The sequence below is a fragment of the Necator americanus genome, chromosome III, assembly GCF_031761385.1.
Source record: "Necator americanus strain Aroian chromosome III, whole genome shotgun sequence".
Classification (NCBI taxonomy): domain Eukaryota; kingdom Metazoa; phylum Nematoda; class Chromadorea; order Rhabditida; family Ancylostomatidae; genus Necator; species Necator americanus.
The window spans coordinates 5,775,530-5,796,055 of record NC_087373.1 but is presented as its reverse complement, the minus strand read 5'-3'; the positions used below and the strand labels follow the sequence as shown (position 1 = coordinate 5,796,055).

Sequence of the window (20,526 nt, the reverse complement as noted above, 5' to 3'; positions counted from 1 at the left end):
GTTTCTCTCTCTTATTTTTCAGACAAACCGTAGATTTATCTAATCAATAAGTCAATTGCATTCTTTCAATAACATCAAGTGAAAGAAGAATTAGCCAACCAAGGGTTTTTCATTTTTTACTTTGTTTTATTTGTATCCTTATGATGAACATTCCCCGAGTTCAGTCATAACAAGGGAATACCGTCAAAATTAAATTTTAAATCAAATGACTATATGAATCCTCTGTAATACCTCATATTAGGTCTAGGCCCACGAATAAATCTTCAAGCAAGAACGTAACGACTAAAGAAGAAAACTCTATAAAATGGTTGGAAGATTCTAGATTCATAATTGGAATCTAAGAAAGTCAAAATCTAAGATTATCACCGGATAAAGTTGTAGTTGATTATCCCATTGACTAGAAAGCGACTAGAAATACTTTTCGCAGATTCGTCGGTAGCGGATGGAATATTTAATAGAATAATAAGATACAATATTTAATAGTGTACAATTATTAGCACCTTATTATTATTATTATTATTACTATTATTATTATTATTATTATTATTATTATTATTATTATTATTATTATTATTATTATTATTATTATTAATTACTACTAAGTAGTATTTCTTAATACGTACTACTTAATACTAGTACTTACTTAGTAGTATTACTTCATACTTACCTAATTAATATAATATTACTAAAAAGTAGTACTAGTTTTCCTATATACATATCTAAATAAGTTTGATCAAATGGTTAGCGTTATCGTAAGAAATATGTGAATGTAATATCTGCCATGTAATATATAATATTTATAGTATTAGGAAGAATACCTTCATTACTGTGTAACAAAGCACTTTTTTCCCTCAGCATCCGGAATATTAAGCCAAACTCGATAGAAAAACCTAGCGATGATAAGGGTTTCTTGGTAAGTCCTCTGTTTCATTCTAGATCCACTTACCATTAATAAACTCTCTGTGTCAGTGGATAATTTCATCCTTTGAAATTCTCAAACCATGTGGTTTTCAAAATTTTTTTCTATTTCTCTACTAATCAACAAATTCGGTTCCGTTTCCCTGTTGATCAGCTTGAACTTTGAGTAAATGGTCAGAAACATGATGAATGCGTTCCCACGACTCTGTTTATAATTATTATGTTTAGAATCCACTACTTTCGTAGTGAAAAAGAACTGAATGAAAGGATTGCTAATTCTGGTAATCTGTCTCTCTTCAGCTTATAGAAGCAGCTGCAAGTCAAGTGGAGTTTGTCGTTACTATGGCTTTGGTAAGATTGTTTTTTTTTTTATTGCATCAAAAATCTATGATATAAATTCGCAAACATTTCGAAGAAACACAATAATTCCAACGTTTCAGAAATAAAAAACGTTCGCAGACTTGTTTTCTGTTGGCGAAAGATTTCTCTCAAAGAATACGAAACCGACCTCATACGGCTAATTTGATGCATTGGCTACTCGCATAGGGAATGATGTGGTGTGATCTCATAAATGGGAAACGTTTTTCTCGAGACCTCCTGAAAACGCGTGCATATTGAGTAATATGCTCTTATCAAAGCTGTACAAAATGCGATTATGTGAAATTATATTACTACGTACTGGTAATACGATTTTATGGATTTTTTTTTAAACAAGGAAGACGTTAGAGGCGCTTTGGTTTCTTAATACAAACCTTTTAATGAACTGTACAAACGAATGCTTGTCGATAACGAATGAGTTCTTGCCAGTTATACCGCTCTGTGATTTAATCATTTATAACTGCCTGATATTCTGTGTGTAGATCAAATCATCTGTATCGTCGCTGGTGATCCACACACAGCAATACTCATTCGCTGATACACTGAGCAGTGTCAAGTATGTATGTGCAACCAGCCGCTGCACATCCGATGGAACAGTACGTAAGATTATTTTCAATGTACATGGCTTCCGTTTTCACTACCTTGAACGATTATCGAAACACTGACTTAGGATGGTGTGAGACGTGACGGAATAAACGTCGCATTACTCCAGTCGTCCTCTATTTAGGCCTCTGAAGACGGCGAAAAAGCCGAATTGCCAGGCAAAAGACTCCATCTAAAAACCTTGCAGGAACATTATTAGAAGAATAATAATAATCTAGAATATAATTAACAACTCCCTCTCTAGTATCTGTAATCAGTAAACTATCCACACATCTAGAAAAAAGTACAGAATACATTTTCATTATGGGTTAAATATGAAATTATTATAGACCTATAAGGATTAGAAGCGTAACTGCTTTCGTTCAAAGCTAGTGTTTAGGATAAATTCGGGTACAGTTGTAGAGTCATATATCTTATAGTTTCTATAGTTAGGCTTTGGCTTGTTTATCTAGTAAATACATTGAAGCAAAGTACGTTGCGTCTATGAGCACAGGTAAGCTCTTTACGTGCTTTTTTTTTGAATATATATTTTAATAATCTATTTGATGTTTCTAGCAATAACTATATGAGGGATATTAGAAAATATATAGGTAAAGTAAGCTGTGAAAGACGAACTTACGTACATGTACTTGTATGAATGATATATGTTATTCGGAAACACTCGTTCGTTTCAGACTGTGTTGCTGTTATGATGCGATAGTCAGTCATCAATGTATCTGCAATACATTATTGGTGTACGCGACAGCACAGGTTCTTTAGATTTGCTCATGAAGCAGGTCACCAGTACTGGTGCTAATCGTTGACCCATTGCTGGCCCACTCAATTCGATTCAATAAATATTCCCAATTAGGCGTCTGAAGACGGTGAAAGACCGAAATGTCAGGCAAATAAAGGCTCCATCTGAAAAACTTCGTAGTTACACTATTAGAAAACATCTTATCAAAGCAGCTACGCATAATTATTGGATAAGCTGTAAGGAAGAATTTTGTGTACACTAACTCAATCCAAGAATGTTATTGGAAATCCACGTTTTTTTTTTTGCAGCGGTTCAAGCGAAAGTGACTAGAGTTTCGTCTGCTTGTTGTACACCCGCCTATCCGCAAGGTCGTTTCATATATAAAGTGGAAATCGAAGAAACCTATAAGGTCACTAATGAACGTTTTCTTTTCAACCCCATGTAATTCTTATAAAATTTTGGTTTTTTTCTTTCCAGATTTGTATGATAGTTTCTTTAAGGGTGACATGGAATATGGGAAATCGTACGAGCTTTATACGTCACCTTCGAGTTGTGAATGCACTGGGCTTGATCGTGATGAGACGTATCTGTTAATAGGTACTGATTCCTACAAATTCCAGAAAATCAAATAGTTTCCGACTATTTGAAGTATTTTTTTTAAATCCTAAGGGGATTTCACGGTAGTCAAATAACGACACACATAATTTTGAAGCTCTCCGCAATTAGAAGATCCGGTTTCCTTAACCATGTCTGGCCCGAATTTTGTGATGAGATAACTTCATCGTTCCCCTTTATTTCCACAAAGTAGCTTCCCAATCTGAGAGAGGAGATATTTTTCGGCAACCGTGCTGTTTTATTATGTATTGATTTCAATCCGATTTTCTTGGTTTTTCATCTGAGGAAAAATTCAAAACGTCTTTTTAAACTGCAATTTTTCTCTTCTTAGATTAGATCAAACTGATCGAAATGTCTCTTTCACAGAAAAAATCAGAAGAAGTCTTAAAATTCAGAAAAAGGATTAAAATGAGTGTGAAGTGCACGAAACTGAGACCTAAAGATAAGATCGGAAACTTTTTGAAACCTTTCCAATCACTGTGATTGAGAAATGATGTTTAAGGAAAAATTCTGAACAGGTTATACTGATGACGGCACTCGGAAACTCTCTTTATGCGTGTCAAAATATGCCTGAACTGCGTTGATAAACTTGTGTTGAAGTGTTGAAGTAATCATCGACTATGAATTCCACTGCCAATGCTTTTATGCTTCGCTCAAACCAATAAAGTGATTTTATACAAATTGTCAACAACTGAAGTTTCTTCTTTAGCTTTTCCTCCGGCTGGTGGCTGGATTATCATTTAAAGGCATCACCCCACGAATCTGAGGTGGTACGGATTTGAGGTGGAGTATTCGTATACGGGATCGTAGAATATGGAGAGAGGGGTGATTCCGTCTATTTCTACCTAATTGCCGTAAAAATCGGCCTGAAGGATACAGCATCGAGCCTTCCGGCGCGCTGTTTTCTACAAGGAGTTCGATTAGAGCGCGCCAGCCGTGTGCACACGCCACATCTTCCGGGCCGTCTTTTACGCCAATTAGCAAGAAATGGACGAACTCACCCGCCTCTCATTTATCTACGATCCCCGTATATGAATGCTTCACCTGAAAATCCGTACCACCTCACATTCATTGGTGTGATGCCTTTAAGCCGTTTGCTAAGCACTTCCGGATCGAGACCGATTAGCAGCGAAAATATTTATTTATTCGCTCTTCTCAAGTGCCTCATCCATCGTTCCACAAGATGCTACATCCAAAATCGAAACCAAAAAAGCCCGAATAGATGTGACGGTCACGTTGCTGTTATGTTATTTGATCACCGCGTGATAAAATCTTTATGCCACGATTCAAGGAAGATTGAACTTGTACGTTTGCGGAAGATATATCACTTCTATCTGACAATATTTGATAAAAATTTACTCCATGTTGTTGAGTTGCATTTGGCCTGCATAAATGTGCAAACAAAACCGTATTAGTACTGATTATTATTGATTATTTTGTCCCTTTGCTTAATATTTAGTATTTAGTTCAAAAATGCAATCTTTTAGTTGAAAAATCTGGAACATCTAGAACATTCATCCGTTTATATAATGAAAACGGTACCAATCAGGTGATTCTGGCCCTCGTGGCTGCGATCACTCGAATTTTTTTTAAAACTTTTATTAACATTATGAACAAATTAGTCGTTATTAATGCTATATTACTGCACTAAACACGTACAATTCCAAACTACAGTGTAAACAATATAAACAAGAGAAACAAGATTAATGGTTAAGAAATGGGAAGATGGATCGTTTTATTTCTTCCAAGCCAAACCAAGATGGAAAATAGTGGATGTAAATAACAATAGGAAAAGGTGATGGTTCAAATCAGCACCTAAAGGAGATCGTTCCTGAGATTTCATTAGGAAAATTTCTCCATGTGAGGTCAGTTAGTTTCTGAAAATCTTAAAGTTAACTCTCTGACATAAAATTGTTGGAATATATCAGAATAGACGAAAAGAGGAGGCGAGATGGTTGGAATCGTCGGTGAAGCTCAGCCATTTCAGGATTCTCACAGTACTTCGCAAGAAGCTTTCGTATTCTAAAGAAGATTTTAGAGAGATCCAGACAAATGCAATCTACAGTAACCTAGAATTGGCAATAAAGAGATCAGTCATTAGTGAAAGTGAGATTTAGCGCTTAGCGAAGAAAGATGGCGTCTAAGGTAAAGAAAGAAGGTAACAAGAGAAAGAAAAGAAAGAAGATAGCAAGAGTGTAGTGTCTGTGCATAGCGTTAGAACAAAAAAATTGATGTGGCCTCTGAGCGAAAGTCAACGAACAACTCATTAAAATCCAACTCAACACCAATTATCGGTTAAAACTCTGAGAATGAACAAGAATAAAGTGTTAACATGGTTTAGTGAGTCGAATTCAAATGCAGATGGCTAAGCCGATAATCAAACAAATCTCTAACCAACACAGTTCATGCAAAATAATGTTTTCAAACGCTAAATTCTTTTGATACAATACACATCTTGCGGAGGTGGGTCCAATACGCTGGTTTGTGCAAGTCCCTTCTATAGATATGAATAGGAAGCACTTTCTTTATCGAGAAGTCGACAAATTCGCAGCGATTCACATATTTGTCTAGTAATTTCCCGTATACTTTTTTCGGTTCCTTGAAAAGTTACTATTAAGAAGGTGCACATGAAATGATTGAGTGGTCAAAAAAGGAAGAAAACTTCAATATTTGATCGCAATACAACAACAAGGCTTAAAAAAATAGTAGATGATTGTATCGGAGTCTTTATGAGATTCCTTGGACAAATACGAAGTATGAAACGTCGCAAGTTGGTATTTTATTTCTGAAATCTGAATCTGCAGCTCTCGGGTTCTTAAGGATTCGATGTCTTCAGGTAAAAATAGTTCCCAACTTATCTTTTTCCTAAAGCTGAGGGACGACGATGGGTTTTAGAAGCTTTACAGCGCCTGAGGCGATGTCAGTGCCTTATCTTTTTGCTATTTTTCAGTTATTCTTAAAGGATAAAGTGCTTGGCGTCAATCAATCCGCTTGGGATGCGCCACCGCGTTCACTCAAATTAAGAATCAATTGAAGTTTTCAAACGCGTAACTAGCCTGTTCATGACTAAAGGATAACACAGACTAATTTTTAGTTGGTGAACCTAAAACTGATACATTTTGAAGATAATTGATTGATTATTGAGGGGATCGATTTTGAAATTATTTAGTATTTCATATAATCATCGACACTTAGGACAAGGTAGTTCAACACAAGAAATGCCTTTTTCTAATAAATGTTTTCAGATTTTTTTCGTTAAATGTTAGAGAACCATTCTGGAAATAAAATTTTTGTATGTAGAGCTTGAACGATGCCAGTGGTCCGAGATCACAAATGAGAGAACAGCGGAAGCGATGTTGCCGATGTTAGTGCGATAATGGTAACTTGTACATAGTGTGATTGAGAAGAACAGCACATTTTGCCTTCTTTATTAGGTACAGTTTCAACCGAACCAACTCTCGAAGCTGTTATAAACCCAAGAGAGTGAAGACTTCACGATGCTTCTTCCTGCATGCACTGTATCATTGCATCCGTCCATTCCATAGAAGCTCACGTATTTTCCAAAGTAATTTACGTGATGTCGAACAGTACGATAAAGCATGAATCCGCTGCACCCATAATTCTCTCCTCCTTAAAAAGGTTTGAAGAATTGTGAAAACTTGAATAAAGAACAGCGTGGATCATCAACATTTCAAAAAAAGAAAGTATTCTTTACTCACTTTTACAAACGGTGTGCTTCGAGTTGGTAGTTGAATCCATGTCAGAGTAGAAAACCTAAAATTTTATTTATTTTACTTTAGTTCTTGTTCCAGTGATCAATATGCAATTAAGAAGTTCTTTCCAGAAAATCGTAATTGTGTATGTATTGCACACGAGAGTCACACCTCTATTCCTTGATGACGAAAACCTTGGACGAAGTAACATGGGACAGTTGGGACCACGTCACTCCAGTATATAACTCGGTAGGAGAAGTTTACCTGAGATTGAAGAAGATACAAAAAGAAAGTATGGATTCTTCTCAACTCCAATTCAATGTCAGGAAAGTGCTAACATGGCCTACTAGAGCACGAATCACACTGTTTAATGCAGTTAGAGGAGAAACCTAGAGGGAAGTTCGAATGGACATCCTAGCTTTGGAGAAAGAGGTCAAGAGAAGCAGGTTTCTCTTCGTCTATCATTTGAATCATCTTCTCTGTGTGTTTTCTGAATAGGAAAACTGTTTTTTCGTTTTTATGGTACATGTCTTCAAATGGATTTTCTCGCTCAAATAAAACAATGACAGTCGAGAGAATTAATGAGAACTTCCTGATTTCCTTCTAGTCCCTCCTCTTCCAGAATAAGGTAGCCCTAAGCAAGCGTCATTGGTCAAGGAGTTGATGTGTACTGACGTCAGGTTCTCAGATGTTCAGATTCAATCTAGCACGACTTCCACATCATCCTAGCTTAATGTTAGAGCGCAGTCGACGAAAATTGTAATTCGTTGTATGTTTCGCGGGATTAGAAGAGGAAGAATTTCTGTTTAGTGATGTATCCTAGTCTTGCCTATCTCCATAGCTTAGATATTTTCGATGAAAATTCTGCTGCCAGCGTTTGATCACAAGCAAAAACCCAATTATTCGCATTTTCGAGCAATCCAATACCCAAAAAGGAAACGTTTCTTACTTTTTTTTCTACAACCTCAGGTTTCGAATGAGGGATATTTGAAGTACTGGAAGACGCACAAACGGAAAGAGTTTATTTCTTGTAGTATCTCTTTGTGCGTCTCCACAAAACTATTGCAGAGGTCACTTCAATTATTATTCATCCGTTCATAATCATCCGTTTGAGATTTACTAATTAAATTAATCAGTAAAACTAATGAAGTTTAGGCATACCATTTCATTGTGTTTCTTTGCAAATGTTTCGTCGCCAACCCTCGGTTGACCAAATGTGACCAGCTTCACATTAGTTCGGTTATGTTTTCCGGCCACCACGGATGCAGCTAATGTAGCTAGAGCACCACCAAGTGAGTGACCGGTAACCTAAAACTTTTATTTGAGTGGCCAGCTTAAAAAGATATGCATTTACTTGTGAGGACTCCTCAGTACTTTACCAAACGCTTTTTAAAGGGAAAAAGAAATCAACACAATAAACTCACCCAAATCTCGTAGTTTTGATAATATGTCGTTAGATTTTCGAAATCTTTCTCCATACCTCCCTCCCAGAGGCTCAAAAAGGCATCGCTGAAGTACTTGGATACCCTGCCTCCATGAGTCCAATTACTCTGGAACATTACAACAGGACTTTCTATTCAGTATTTCACCTCCAGAAAATTTTTGATGCCAATTTAACTTGTGGAATTAATTGTGGTGTGGAATGCTACAGTTTATTTAAACCACAGTCCATTTATAACTCAAGTGAAGCTACACACTCGAGCTACTGTATAATTTTAAAAACATTATTTGGTGTTATGAATCCCACCTTAATTTACCTCAAAATCACACCCTGCACCTCTGATGAGTCCCGCTGACGTTCATGAGTGGAGCTCAAGTGTACTGGACACAGTGACAAGTTTGGTAGATTAGGAATTTCAAAATTTTGTTACTCGTGAAAGATTAAAACCCATTGTATGCTACATAAGTTTCACTTACAAAACATTAATCCTACAGGACTCTTAAAATCCCGTATAAAGTACAGGACCATTACAAACATAATTGCTCATCATAATTACAACGCCCTAAATAGTTATAATCTAAAAACCAACCCATTCCTTGAATGTGCTATCTTTAATCTCTGCAAACAGCTGCTGCATGTCGGTAGTTCCACTGGAAACGTCTTACATTATATTTTCTCAGCATTTCTGCATGCTACACTACCATCAAGAAAAAAAATTGGACTTGTGGGGAACTTACTCGAGAGTGCAGTCCATCAAAAAAATTAAACAAAAAGACTTTGGTTCTTCATAAAAGGATATTCCAACATACCGGAAACTAAGAACGATTGCTTTTTTCTCATGTATAACAGCTGTGAACCCTGAGCAATTTCCTGTGCAGTTAGCATAAGTTTGATTGTGAACCTGGAAAGTGTAATGAATCCTAACGTAACAGATACCATTTCATGTCCACTCACTGTAGCATTTTCAAATCTCTCCATGCATTTGCTTGGAGCATCTGAGTACGCAGCAGCGCTCAGAATGTACATATACTTCCTGGCGAATTCGTCTGTGTAATTCGACCCTTCGCAACTACATAGCGCAATAAGTATGAAACCAAGTAGGACGATCATCCTGAACAGCACGTTATAAATGACGATCCTTCAAAATGTGCTGAAAAGGGAGTTTCTTCCTTCAAACATAAAGACTTGAAGGAAAGCTAATTTGAAGAAAAAAAGTTCGGGAAAAATTACGTGATGCTTGACAGGAGGGCAGTCTGATGACACTCATACAAATATGAAGAGAAGAGTTGACCTCTTGTACATGTGAGGAACTGAAATATATACTTAGTGGATGAATGAAACTAGAATTCTAAAAGTTTTTAACCTCCAGCAACATGTACGAAAAATAATTGGGATTATCCGTCTGAGTGATAATTGGCGTTTTAGCCACAAACCGCTCCTGCAGTTCATTAGGCCGACTGAGTGATCAAATAGAGGATCTTATACTAAACCAGCACTAGTTATCCACGAGAACATCAAAGTGAAACTTTTCCAGATGAGCATTTTTGACAATATTAACGACTTTATTCTCTCACGAATATACTAACGGAGTTTGGTCCTGGCACAATTCTTAGTGATGGAAGAATTCAGCAGTAGAACAACTTCATCACCAACCCCCTACCGATGATATGAATTTGTTCCGAGCGCTGCTTCAGCAAATAATGTACTGAATACAGGAAAAAAGGGTTGCAGTGCATGAAATCGGTTCAATTCGGTGAGCACCAGTACACCTTGTTAGGCCGATAATCTTACAGATCTCCTTTATCTGCAGGGGTGGTGCAAACTTTCCAACACTTAATTATTTTGTTTCAATAGACCACTCTGCATGGATTTATTTCAGTGAAACTGTTCGCGTACTGTTCTGTCCACATCATTTCATGTTTTTCATAATAATCCCTTTGGAATCACCTGCTTCGGCCAGAAACGGACACATCAACTGTAAACGAATACGGGCTGCGTTACGACTCTGACTACCACGGACAATCTCAAGTATTTCCCGCTCATATTGCTGAGGGTGAAAATCTTCTAAAATTATTTTGAAATTGAATTAAAAATTAAAATTAAACCTTTATTTAACACATCTTGAAAGATCTTCACCCATAAAATGGTAACCAAGATGATTGTCTTAAAGGCATCACCTCACGAATCTGAGGTGGCATGGATTTCAGGTGGAGCATTCATATGCGGGATCGAAGATTATGGAGAGAAGGGTGATTCCGTCCATTTCTTCCTAATTGTCGTAAAACAAGGGCCAGGAAGATACGGCGCGTGCACAAGGCTGGCGCGCTCCAATCGAACTCCTTGTGGAAAACAGCGCGCCGGATCGCTCGAGGCCGTATCGTCTGGGCCGTTTTTTACGGCAATTGGGAAGAAATGGACGGAATCACCCTTCTCTCCATAATCTTCGATCCCGCATATGAATACTCCACCTGAAATCCATGCCACCTCAGATTCGTGAGGTGATGCCTTTAATAGCTCTCAGAGTTATTGATGTGTGATTGTAGAACGGAGAATTACACGTCCTCGTCAGGATGTATATGCTGGTGCTGAGAGCTGCTTCGTACCCAGATAGTTCAAGAGAAGGCGTAACGAAACTTGTAAATGAGTGTACAGTGAGTGGATCTTGAACGGTAGTTGTAGCGTTAGGATGTGTACTGCACGTTCCAGTTTCAGAACCAAATTTATGCTAATTGCACCAGTGGAAATTGTTCCTGATTCACAGCTGTTATACATAAGAAAAAGGCAATCATGGTAAGTTATCAGTATGTTTGAATCTCCTTTTATAAAAAGTCAAAGTTGTATCTTTTTTGTTGTATCTGTTTATTTTTTTGTCGTGTTGCGTACTCAAATAAGGTCCTCATAGGTTTTCTAGTGATGGTAACGTAGAAACGATGAGAAAGGTAGACAATAATAACTTGAGACGTCTTCAGTGGAACTACTATAATTCGACAGTTATTTGGTCAGATAACAGGCAGCACATTCTAGGATTCTATGGTTTTCTAGCTTATAACATCTTGCAACCTATGACCTAAATCGGACATCTGCGGATGAGAAGATGTGGTTCAACACCAGCTTTGACTATCTTCTTCGCTTACGCTTCAACATCAAGCTACGAACAAGAAGAAGAAGAAGACAAAGCTTTCTATATGGACCTAGAGAAGTTCTAGAGAGAAGACAATATCATACCATACAAGGTCATGATGATTTTAATGCCAGGAGTGGCCCGAGAATAACGCTTGAGGAACTTCACATCAAGACCCACGGCCTGCTGTGGATTGAACAGGTTAGAGAGGATTTCCGAGTTCATAATGACACTAAGCCCACAAAGGAAATTCTCACAATTAGAAAAGCGCTTTTCTCTGCACCGGACGTGGAACTCACTCGATGCAGGGTACCATGTTGAAAATGACCACACCACCTTCAGTAAAAGGTTTTGTTTGACGGATGTCGCTGTTGTGCCCAAGTTCTATACGGTATCGGACCATCGTCTCCTCCGAGGAAGATTCTATATCACATGGAAAGAAAAGAAAGCCGCGAAGTCCAGAGTGCGAAGAAAGGACTATCGTTAACTGGGATCTCTTCGTACGCTAACCAGCGTTTACAGTGTTTAAGATGCAGTAGGTAGAGAACTTATTTCTCCTAATATTAGTAAGACTGACGTAGCAAAAGAAAGGCCTGTAATCTTCTACCGGTAACAAAATTTTAACATTTTCAATTTTTTAAACTTACTCTGTCATTTTTTCGTCTTAAAACAATATTTCTAATCTTTGCTATTTTTCCAAGGGCACTACCAAATTTTTGATTTCCTTCGCATTCTTTTGATTTTCCTGCCTTCAGCATAGCCAACTCCGTTTATGAAAATCAGCAGAAGTGGAGCAAAGAATGTGACATTGAGGCAAAATCACGTGAGGATTCGTTAAATCAAAAAAAGTCAAAATTATAGTCAAAATTAGTAGCAGCAGCACTTGCGTGTATCGGGCACCTAAAGGCATCACCTCACGAATCTGAGGTGGTATGTATTTCAGGTGGAGTATTCGTATACGAGATCGCAGATAAAGGAGGTGGGGGGGGGGGGGGTGATTCCGTCCATTTCTTCCTAATTGACCCGGAAGGTGCGGCGTGTGCACAAGGCTGGCCCGCTCCAATCGAACTCGTTGTAGAAAATAGCGCGCCAGAACGCTCGAAGCCGCACATTCCAGGCCGTTTTTACGGCAATTAGGAAGAAATTCAAATGTATGGGTTGTTTATTGAGTACAGATAATAGAGAGTTGTTAATTATATTCTAGACAGTACTTATAGGTTTTGTAAGTGTGCCTGCGAGGTTTTTAGATGGAACCTTCTGCCTGACACTTTGGCTTTTTTGCCGTCTTCAGAGGTCTAAATAGAGGTTTATTGGAACAATACTATGTTTATTCCGTCACGTCTCACACCATCCTAAGTCAGTGTTTCGATAATCGTTCAAGGTAGTGAAAACGGAAGCCGTATACATCGAAAGCAATGTTAGGCACTGTTCCATCAGATGTGCGGCGGCTGGTTGCACATACTTGTCGTTGCTCAGTGTACCAGCGAATGAGTATTATAATAGTAATATTATATGAAAACAGAATTCATCTACATTGAAAATAGTCTAACTATTTTCAATGTAGATGAATTAAATGAAATGAATGTTCTATGATAGACTAAATAATATGCTTATGTTTCTAATTGCATCAAAATATGACAAGAGTTACCATACTATTTTTTAGTGTTTAATCAATAATAAACAATTATGAATAAAATGAAAGGATAAAGTGTCTGGCGTTAATCAATCCGCTTGAGACGCGCCCCCACGTTCACTTCGATCAAAATCGTTCGAGGTTCACGAGCGTGTAACTGGTCTATACAATGAATTGCAGGGTAGTGTTTTTATTCTCCCAGATATGTCTAGTACCAATTTATCGACCACGGAGGGATGAAAAGCCCGGTAAACACTAGGGCGTATTCGAATCTCCCACCGATCGTGCAGACAGCGGAAACTCTAACCGACTGCGGTACACTCGCCCACTAGTGAATTATCCAGAACTAAACAAAAGAGAACTTTAAGAACTCTTCAAAGATGCTGGGAACTATCCTGCTGTGGTGATCTATACGATATATTTCTACCCTTCTAACTATATGACCCCTCTTCTTGCTCTATTGAAGCCATATATAGTTCTTCTTCGTTATCACTTTGTTCTTGATCACTCCTCCTTACTGAAAAGCCTCGCGAATGGAATACTCTTGTCCACCTTCTTAACATTGCGGTTTCTAATCTTTCCCTCCATCTAATGAAATGGAGATCCAGTTAAAACGAAAACGGGGAACTTTTTAATTCTAACTTATATTCACTATTTTTTTCTGTTCTAAGCTTTCATTCACTGTTAGGACCGAATTCAATTATATGCCTGGAGGGAAGCAACGACTTAAGGTGAAGTGAACGGAAGCGTGAGTACCTAGGTTACTGCTTCTACGTGAAGGTTCCATTGAAATTCATACTTCCGAACAATGTAGTGCAGTAGGCAGATTCTGGAGGCTGGAAGTAACCTATGTAGAAGTCACTCAGACCCATATTTCGCCAGCTTGTCATTCCAATTTACAATGGAAAAAGAAATGGTTCGAACCATCTCTAGCAGTTCAGCGTAGAGAAACATAAAGTTGCTACCAAGGATTTCACTCTCTCTCTAGGTCATTCAACTACTTCGGTTCGGATTAATAGAATCAAATAATAATACTCTCAACTTTGCCCAAAATCCGGGCAACTTTCATCATAAAACCGTCCAAATTATATAGCGTTCCCAAGCGCGAATGTTCGTTGGATCTAGTATGAGCAGGGCCATTGGGAGCAGGCGTCGTAACTAATGCAACGGTCTCTTCTTCAACTACAGTAATTGATGAAAACTCCTCATACCCTTTGAATTGGAGGGTGTGAACGATCTTAGCAGCACCTCCAAACCGACAATTTTTCGCGAAAATATTAAACTTTGTTTAAAAAATCATGATCTTGACCGGTGAATAGGGATGTCCATTTAACGCACCGAGCGGTTGCACTGCAGTCGGTTAAAGGTTCCGCTCTATCTACGATTGATCAGAGGTTCGAACCTGCTCTAGTGCTCACCAAGCTTTTCATCCCTTCGGGGTCGATAGATTGATACCAGACTTATCTGGGAGGATGAAAACACTGACTTGACAGATCGGCTAACCACTGCAAGTCATTGTATGGGGCCAGTTACACGTTCGTGAACCTCAAACAATTCTAAATTGGAGTGATCGTGGGGGCGAAGCGGATTATCGCCAGAAATTTTATCCATTATCTAAAGGACGTGGATTAAATGTAAGCCAGAGCAAGTTTCATGCTTGCACTGGTTCCCAATTAGTTCTATAATGTAACGAATCATTTATTCTATTGAAAAGAAAAAAAGACGAAAAATCGGCGATTGCGCATGTGATCATGTTCGTGCTGCGATGTGTTCAGCGATCATGAATGTATTTACAAGATAGAGACTTGCAAACTCATGAACATATCGCTTTCCTTTTCCCATCGAGCCGCCGCAACATAATGTGTTTAGAACATTCCGTTTTCTTTGGTAAATTGAAATAACAGGCTGGCGGAGTGTGGGTCTGAGTGACTTCTACATCTGTGACTTCCAGCATAAACATCTACTTACGTTAGCACAATGTTAGGGAACAAGAATTTCAATAAAGCCTTCTCGTAGACGCGATACTATAACTCAGTCACTCTGGTTCCCATTCACTTCATTTTAAATCGTTACTTCCTTGTAGGTATTCAGCTGAGTTCGGTCTTGACATTGAATGAAAGCTTTTTTCATACAATTAAAGTTTATAAGTGTTAGAGGTGAATAGATTTCCATTTCACCTATACCCTTCAGAGAGCAGAAAGAACAGAAACCGCAATGTTAAGAAGATAGACAAGAGTATTCCATTCGCGAGGTTTTTCAATGGAGAGGAACGAATGAAAATAAAAAGCAAAAGTTAGCCATATATAAATCCAATAAAGGAAGAAAAGGACTCGCATAGTCGCATGGATACGGAATAAACATTTCATAGAGATCATATAGACAGGCTAAATACAAGCATATTTGGAAAATTCTTGAAGTATTCTATTCTATTTATTAGGTTGGTGCAAAAAAAATGCAGGTTTCTTTGTTTTATTAGTTTCATCACTACTTCTTTGATAAACTAAGGCTTTTTTCACGAGGTATTATACATTGTTGGAAAGCTTATTATATGAATTTTTTAAATATGTATATGGAATTTAATTCAAGTCGCTTATTATAAAAATAATTTGATTTTTATTTTCAGATGTCTAATCGCAATTTTCGTCAAATTTACTTCTACGAGTTCAAACTGGGCCGAGCTGCCGCTCAAACCGCTCGAAATATCAACGAAGTATGGGGCCAGAGAAGTATCAACGAATGCATAGTACACCGTTGGTTCCAAAAGTTTCGTGCCGGCAACACCAGCCTCGAAGACGAACCACATGGCAGCCGTCCACCAATACTTGATAACAACTTATTGAGGGCGACAGTCGAAGCTGATCCATGCAAAACCACACGAGATATTGCCAGGAAGCTCAAGTTCGGAAGGAGGAGAAGCAGAAACTGCGAAGTTTATGCCCGGCACTGATCAATAGAAAAGGAGCAATCCTACTTCATGACAACGCTAGACCTCACGTCTCATTGATCACACGGCAAAAGCTGCATGAGTTGAACTATGAAACTCCGGATCATCCACCATACTCGCCAGACATTTCGCCTACTGAACTTCACTTTTTCAAGCACCTTGATAACTTCTTGTGGGAGAAACACTTCAGAAACCAAGACGATGCAGAAACTGCCTTCAATGAGTTCATCGCTTCCAGAACCCCAGACTTTTATGATATTGGCATTAAGAAGCTCGTTTCTCGTTGGCCAAAGTGCGTTAATTGTAATGGAGATTACTTTGATTAAATAAATTTTGTTAGATCTGAGTTATATTAATTTAGATTTTGGGTAGAAAAACCTGCATTTCTTTTGCACCAACCTAATAGTTCTGGATATTCGTAAGTGATATGTTTATAATTAATTAAACACATATTAATCAAATAGGCAAGAATTACTGACAGTGAGAATCCACCAACAGTGCCATTTTTATTGGAGTTTCAAAGAAACTTCAGGGACTCACAGAAGATGGCGTAATTAGCACTTAATCGCGGGGGGACCATCTTTAAGCTAAATTCATCTTAGGCATCGTCATCTCTCTCTAAAAATCAGTCTATGTCATTTTGCAGGAGAGTAAACAATTCACTTTGTTTGTACTCTAACCATGTCAACCTTTGTATCAACAAAACACAATTTGCGGGAAGCGCTACTTTTTTTTGTTTCAATTTGGAGAAAAATGCAGGTGATGAAGATCGATTGCTGTGTGAAGGATATAGAGAACATGCTCCATCAATAAAAATATATGAGTTGTGATCATGGGATTTAAAATGTGGCGATTTTTGAAACCAACGACAAAGGACGCGAAGAGAGGCCAATAAAGTTTGAAGGCGCCGAGGTGGAAGCGTTATTGGACAAAGATTCATGTCAAACTCACGAGGAGCTGTCTGAGGGCTTGGGAGTGACTCAAAAAGCGATTTCAGAGCGTACAAAGATTATGGGTATGGTACAAAAACAAGGGAAATGGGTTCTGTATGAATTCAAGCCAAGAGAAGTCGAACGCCGTTATTTACGTGCGAACAAACGCTCCGAAGGGAAATTGGAAGGATTTTTTGCATCGAATCATGACGGGGGATGAAAGGTTGATTCACAACGACAACCCAAAAAAAATCATGGGGTAAGCCCGGTCATACATCAACTTCAACGGCCAAAGCGAATATTCATGGGAAGAAGCTAATGCTGTGGATGTGGTGGAATCAGCTCGGAGTGATTAACTGTGAGCTACTTCAGCCTAACGAAACCAGCACTGGGGAACGTCACCAACAAAAATTAATCCAAATGAGGTGAGCATTAAACTTCAAACGCCCCCTAGGACATGAGAAAGTGATAAGATGTTCTATTCCACCCGCTGTATTCCCAAGACATTGTTTCTTAAGAATATCACATGCACCGGTCGATGACTCGTTGCCTGGCCCTGAAAAGCAACTCACTACTCACGAAGAAGTCAAGAATTGGATCGATTCTTGGATCGCCTCAATAGACGAGGAACGTTTCCGACGCGGAATCCGTATGCTGGCGAAAACATGCAGTAAACTCGTAGCTAATTATGGACAGTACTTTGAATAAAAGTTAAAGGATAAAGTTTCTGGCGTTAATCAATCCGCTTAGGATACGCCCCACATCCACTTCAATTCAGAATTGTTTAAGGTTTATGAACGTGTAACTGGCCTATACGTTTTTATCCTCGCAGACAAGTCTCGTTCAAATTTATAGACCCCGGAGGGATGAAAGGCTTGGTGAGCGCTAGGGGGAATTCGAACCTCCGATCGATCGTGCAAGAAGCGGAGCGTCTAACCGCTACGCTACACCCGCCCTTAGTACTTTGAATAAAATACATCTTGCCAATTTTTATAAACACAGCTTCAAGGTTATAAAAAACCCTTACAACTTATTTGTACCCTCAATACTACATTTCAAAGGAGAAGCACAACCAATAATAGTTTCCGAGTTCAGTGAGGACAACTGACATGGAGAATTACCAAAGTGACTCCCCGCAATTAACCTCTTACTCAACTTACCTAACAATAATCTTGAAAGAAGAAGAGCTTCTCGGCAGAGAAGAACGAAAAAAAAAAAGAAACAAAAGAGAAGTGAATAAAAATCTCTGATTTATTTCACCGTTAGAAAGATCAATAGATCAGGTTAATTGAAGCGAGATCAAAGGAAAACCAACGAGCACTCATTCAGAGACATAAATCGACTAATAAGCATGTAATGACAATTATGGACAGGCACCACAAATGAATTCCGGTCATTAATAATAAACTACGGACTACTTCACCAGTTATGAGAAATTCAACTTCAGAGATTTCAAACTATCACTAACGCAAAGTTCACTATCAAAATGACCCAAAGCTACTTCATCCTAAAAACTTCTGGGAAGAGTTATGTTGCAAAATTCCTCGCAATTTTTGAAAGGATTACCGCCTTTTCTCCCTCCCCTTGCACCCTACCCAGCTCAGAAACAATTTTTCGTTGCGGCATCGTGCACCAAGAAGATATGTATTGGCCGGCCACCCTTAATTCAATTAAGAGCATCACCTCATGAATCTGAGGTGGTACGGGTTTCAGGTGGAGTATTCGTGTACGGAATCGTACGGCTTCGAGAGTTCCGGCGCGCTACTTTCTACAACGAGTTCGATTGGAGCGCGCCAGCCTTGTGCGGCGGGCCGTTTTTTACAGCAATTAGGAAGAAATGGACGGAACCACACCCCTCTCCATAATCTACTATCCCGTATACGAATTCTCCACCTGAAATCCATACCACCTCAGATTCTTGGGGTAATTCCTTTAAATTGCTAGAGAAGAATGACAAGCACATATTTCACTCCTTATTAGAACCGTGCCGTCTTGTGTTTCGACGCCGCCCCTCTTGCAATCGCGGCGCAGTTTCACAACTAAACGTTCAAAAAAAGAAACTCAATCAAATATTGTTAAGCAAAGAGCCTTTTGTGTGTATTTCCTTAGATTCCATCCCAATTTTTCGCATATATACACTTCGTAGGTTTGTTTAAAGCTAGTAAAACTGGAGCATTACTGGCACAGAGAACATCGTTGACTACAAACCATAAGGTACGATACATCCATGCATCTTCTGGACGTGTCATAGCTGCGAGGACGGAGAAGATCTGGAATAAAAACGGTATAATATTAGCGCATGTTCATAGAAATGATAATAATGATAATGAAATGATAATGCGACACTTCAATGAGAAGATGAACCGAGGTCGTCCCCCCATCCGTCCAACTATGTTTTTTCCGGCTAAAGATACTAAGAGAAAAAGAGAAGAGCCTCCAAGAATAAGAGCGCAGTTTATTGGGCCCTCTAGGCCCCAACTACACTTTACCCGGAAAATTTAGCTGAAAAGTTAAAGTCACCAGCAAAACTGGTGCCGCGCCTGTTCTATAACACTGTAAAACACAGATAGCAAAACCAAAAAAAAAAAAAACCAAAACAGAAATCGAACCTATACAAGTTGCATACAAATCATAATGAGTCTGATTCGAGAAGTAATGAGAAATTGTCGGTGCCCGATTGTAAGAGCGAACAGACGAATGGTTAAGCGGCGCAGGAACTCATGATAACTGGAAATTTTCTCAACAGCTTGGGCCACATGATCAGTCGTTAGCTGTCACAAATCAATTCTATTCGACAATCGATTTTTACGGGCTCTATTTGGACAAGGAAATGTTGTCAGTAATTGTCGAAGAAAAGAGTAGGAGTAGAATAGTAGGAAAAGGCTCTCAAATTTAATGACATATGGCGCTGAGATCAAAAATCTTACTGGATTATCTGTAGTGAATGAAAAAGCCAATTTTGTATTGGCTTTTTCTGAACAATGCACAAAAAGTGTGATTTACAACTAACGCTTGAATTTGTTTCTTGTTTTCAAAGGACAAGAACCTTTTTCCATGCCCATGTTGTGTGTTATATTATTCGAAGATAATAAACCAATTAAGTACAAAAAACTAAAAAATTGGGAAGTCACGGAAAATAACCGTTGAAAACCGTGCGGGTCTGCGTTGTCCCACGCGACCAAAAAAGCGCGGCTCACTGTTGAGGCGAGGTTAAAAAGGTTAAAAAAGTTTGTCGGAAATACCCTTAGTTTATCTTTTCTTTTGTCCTTTAAAAAACAAAGATTCGTGTGAAAAGCTTGAGCGATGTCAGTGACCAAGAGTGATCAGCAATGAGAGAACAGAGGAAGTGATGATGTCGTTTTTAGTGAGGTAATGCGAGCTTGTAGCTTGATCGAGAAGAACCGTTCATCCAGTCTTCTTTATTAGATACAGCTTCAACCAAACAATTTCCAAGTTTTGATGTTGTCATAAAGCCAAGAAATTGAAGCGCCA

At 38.5% G+C, this 20,526-nt stretch overlaps 4 protein-coding genes across 5 annotated transcripts; 3 read left to right on the top strand and 1 right to left on the bottom strand.

The window, feature by feature from the left end:
* Positions 1 to 1,178: 1,178 nt before the first annotated feature.
* RB195_008710 (uncharacterized protein) lies at positions 1,179 to 3,824 on the top strand (the record flags this gene model as incomplete). The annotated part of the gene is made up of 4 exons (XM_013448320.2): positions 1,179 to 1,269; positions 2,944 to 3,044; positions 3,136 to 3,232; positions 3,769 to 3,824. 4 exons carry the CDS (start codon positions 1,179 to 1,181, stop codon positions 3,822 to 3,824), a joined length of 345 nt encoding a protein of 114 aa, XP_013303774.2.
* A 2,868-nt stretch (positions 3,825 to 6,692) lies between these two features.
* On the bottom strand, positions 6,693 to 11,928 carry RB195_008709 (uncharacterized protein; the record flags this gene model as incomplete). Of its 2 annotated transcripts, XM_064195344.1 has the most annotated exons (11): positions 6,772 to 6,803; positions 6,869 to 6,880; positions 6,970 to 7,024; positions 7,135 to 7,227; positions 8,125 to 8,271; positions 8,388 to 8,513; positions 8,994 to 9,054; positions 9,214 to 9,305; positions 9,359 to 9,515; positions 9,635 to 9,714; positions 11,839 to 11,928. In XM_064195344.1, 11 exons carry the CDS (start codon positions 11,926 to 11,928, stop codon positions 6,772 to 6,774), a joined length of 945 nt encoding a protein of 314 aa, XP_064046488.1. The 2 variants fall into 2 exon arrangements, with proteins under 2 accessions (XP_064046489.1, XP_064046488.1); XM_064195343.1 differs by lacking the exons at positions 9,635 to 9,714; positions 11,839 to 11,928 and having other exon boundaries at positions 6,693 to 6,880; positions 9,359 to 9,514.
* Positions 11,929 to 15,781: 3,853 nt separating this feature from the next.
* Positions 15,782 to 16,105, top strand: RB195_008708 (uncharacterized protein; the record flags this gene model as incomplete). The annotated part of the gene is made up of 1 exon (XM_064195342.1): positions 15,782 to 16,105. One exon carries the CDS (start codon positions 15,782 to 15,784, stop codon positions 16,103 to 16,105), a length of 324 nt encoding a protein of 107 aa, XP_064046487.1.
* A 1,256-nt stretch (positions 16,106 to 17,361) lies between these two features.
* Positions 17,362 to 17,742, top strand: RB195_008707 (uncharacterized protein; the record flags this gene model as incomplete). Its single annotated transcript, XM_064195341.1, has 2 exons — positions 17,362 to 17,459; positions 17,553 to 17,742. The coding sequence occupies 2 exons, from the start codon at positions 17,362 to 17,364 to the stop codon at positions 17,740 to 17,742; spliced, it is 288 nt and encodes a 95-aa protein (XP_064046486.1).
* Between the last annotated feature and the right edge of the window lie 2,784 nt (positions 17,743 to 20,526).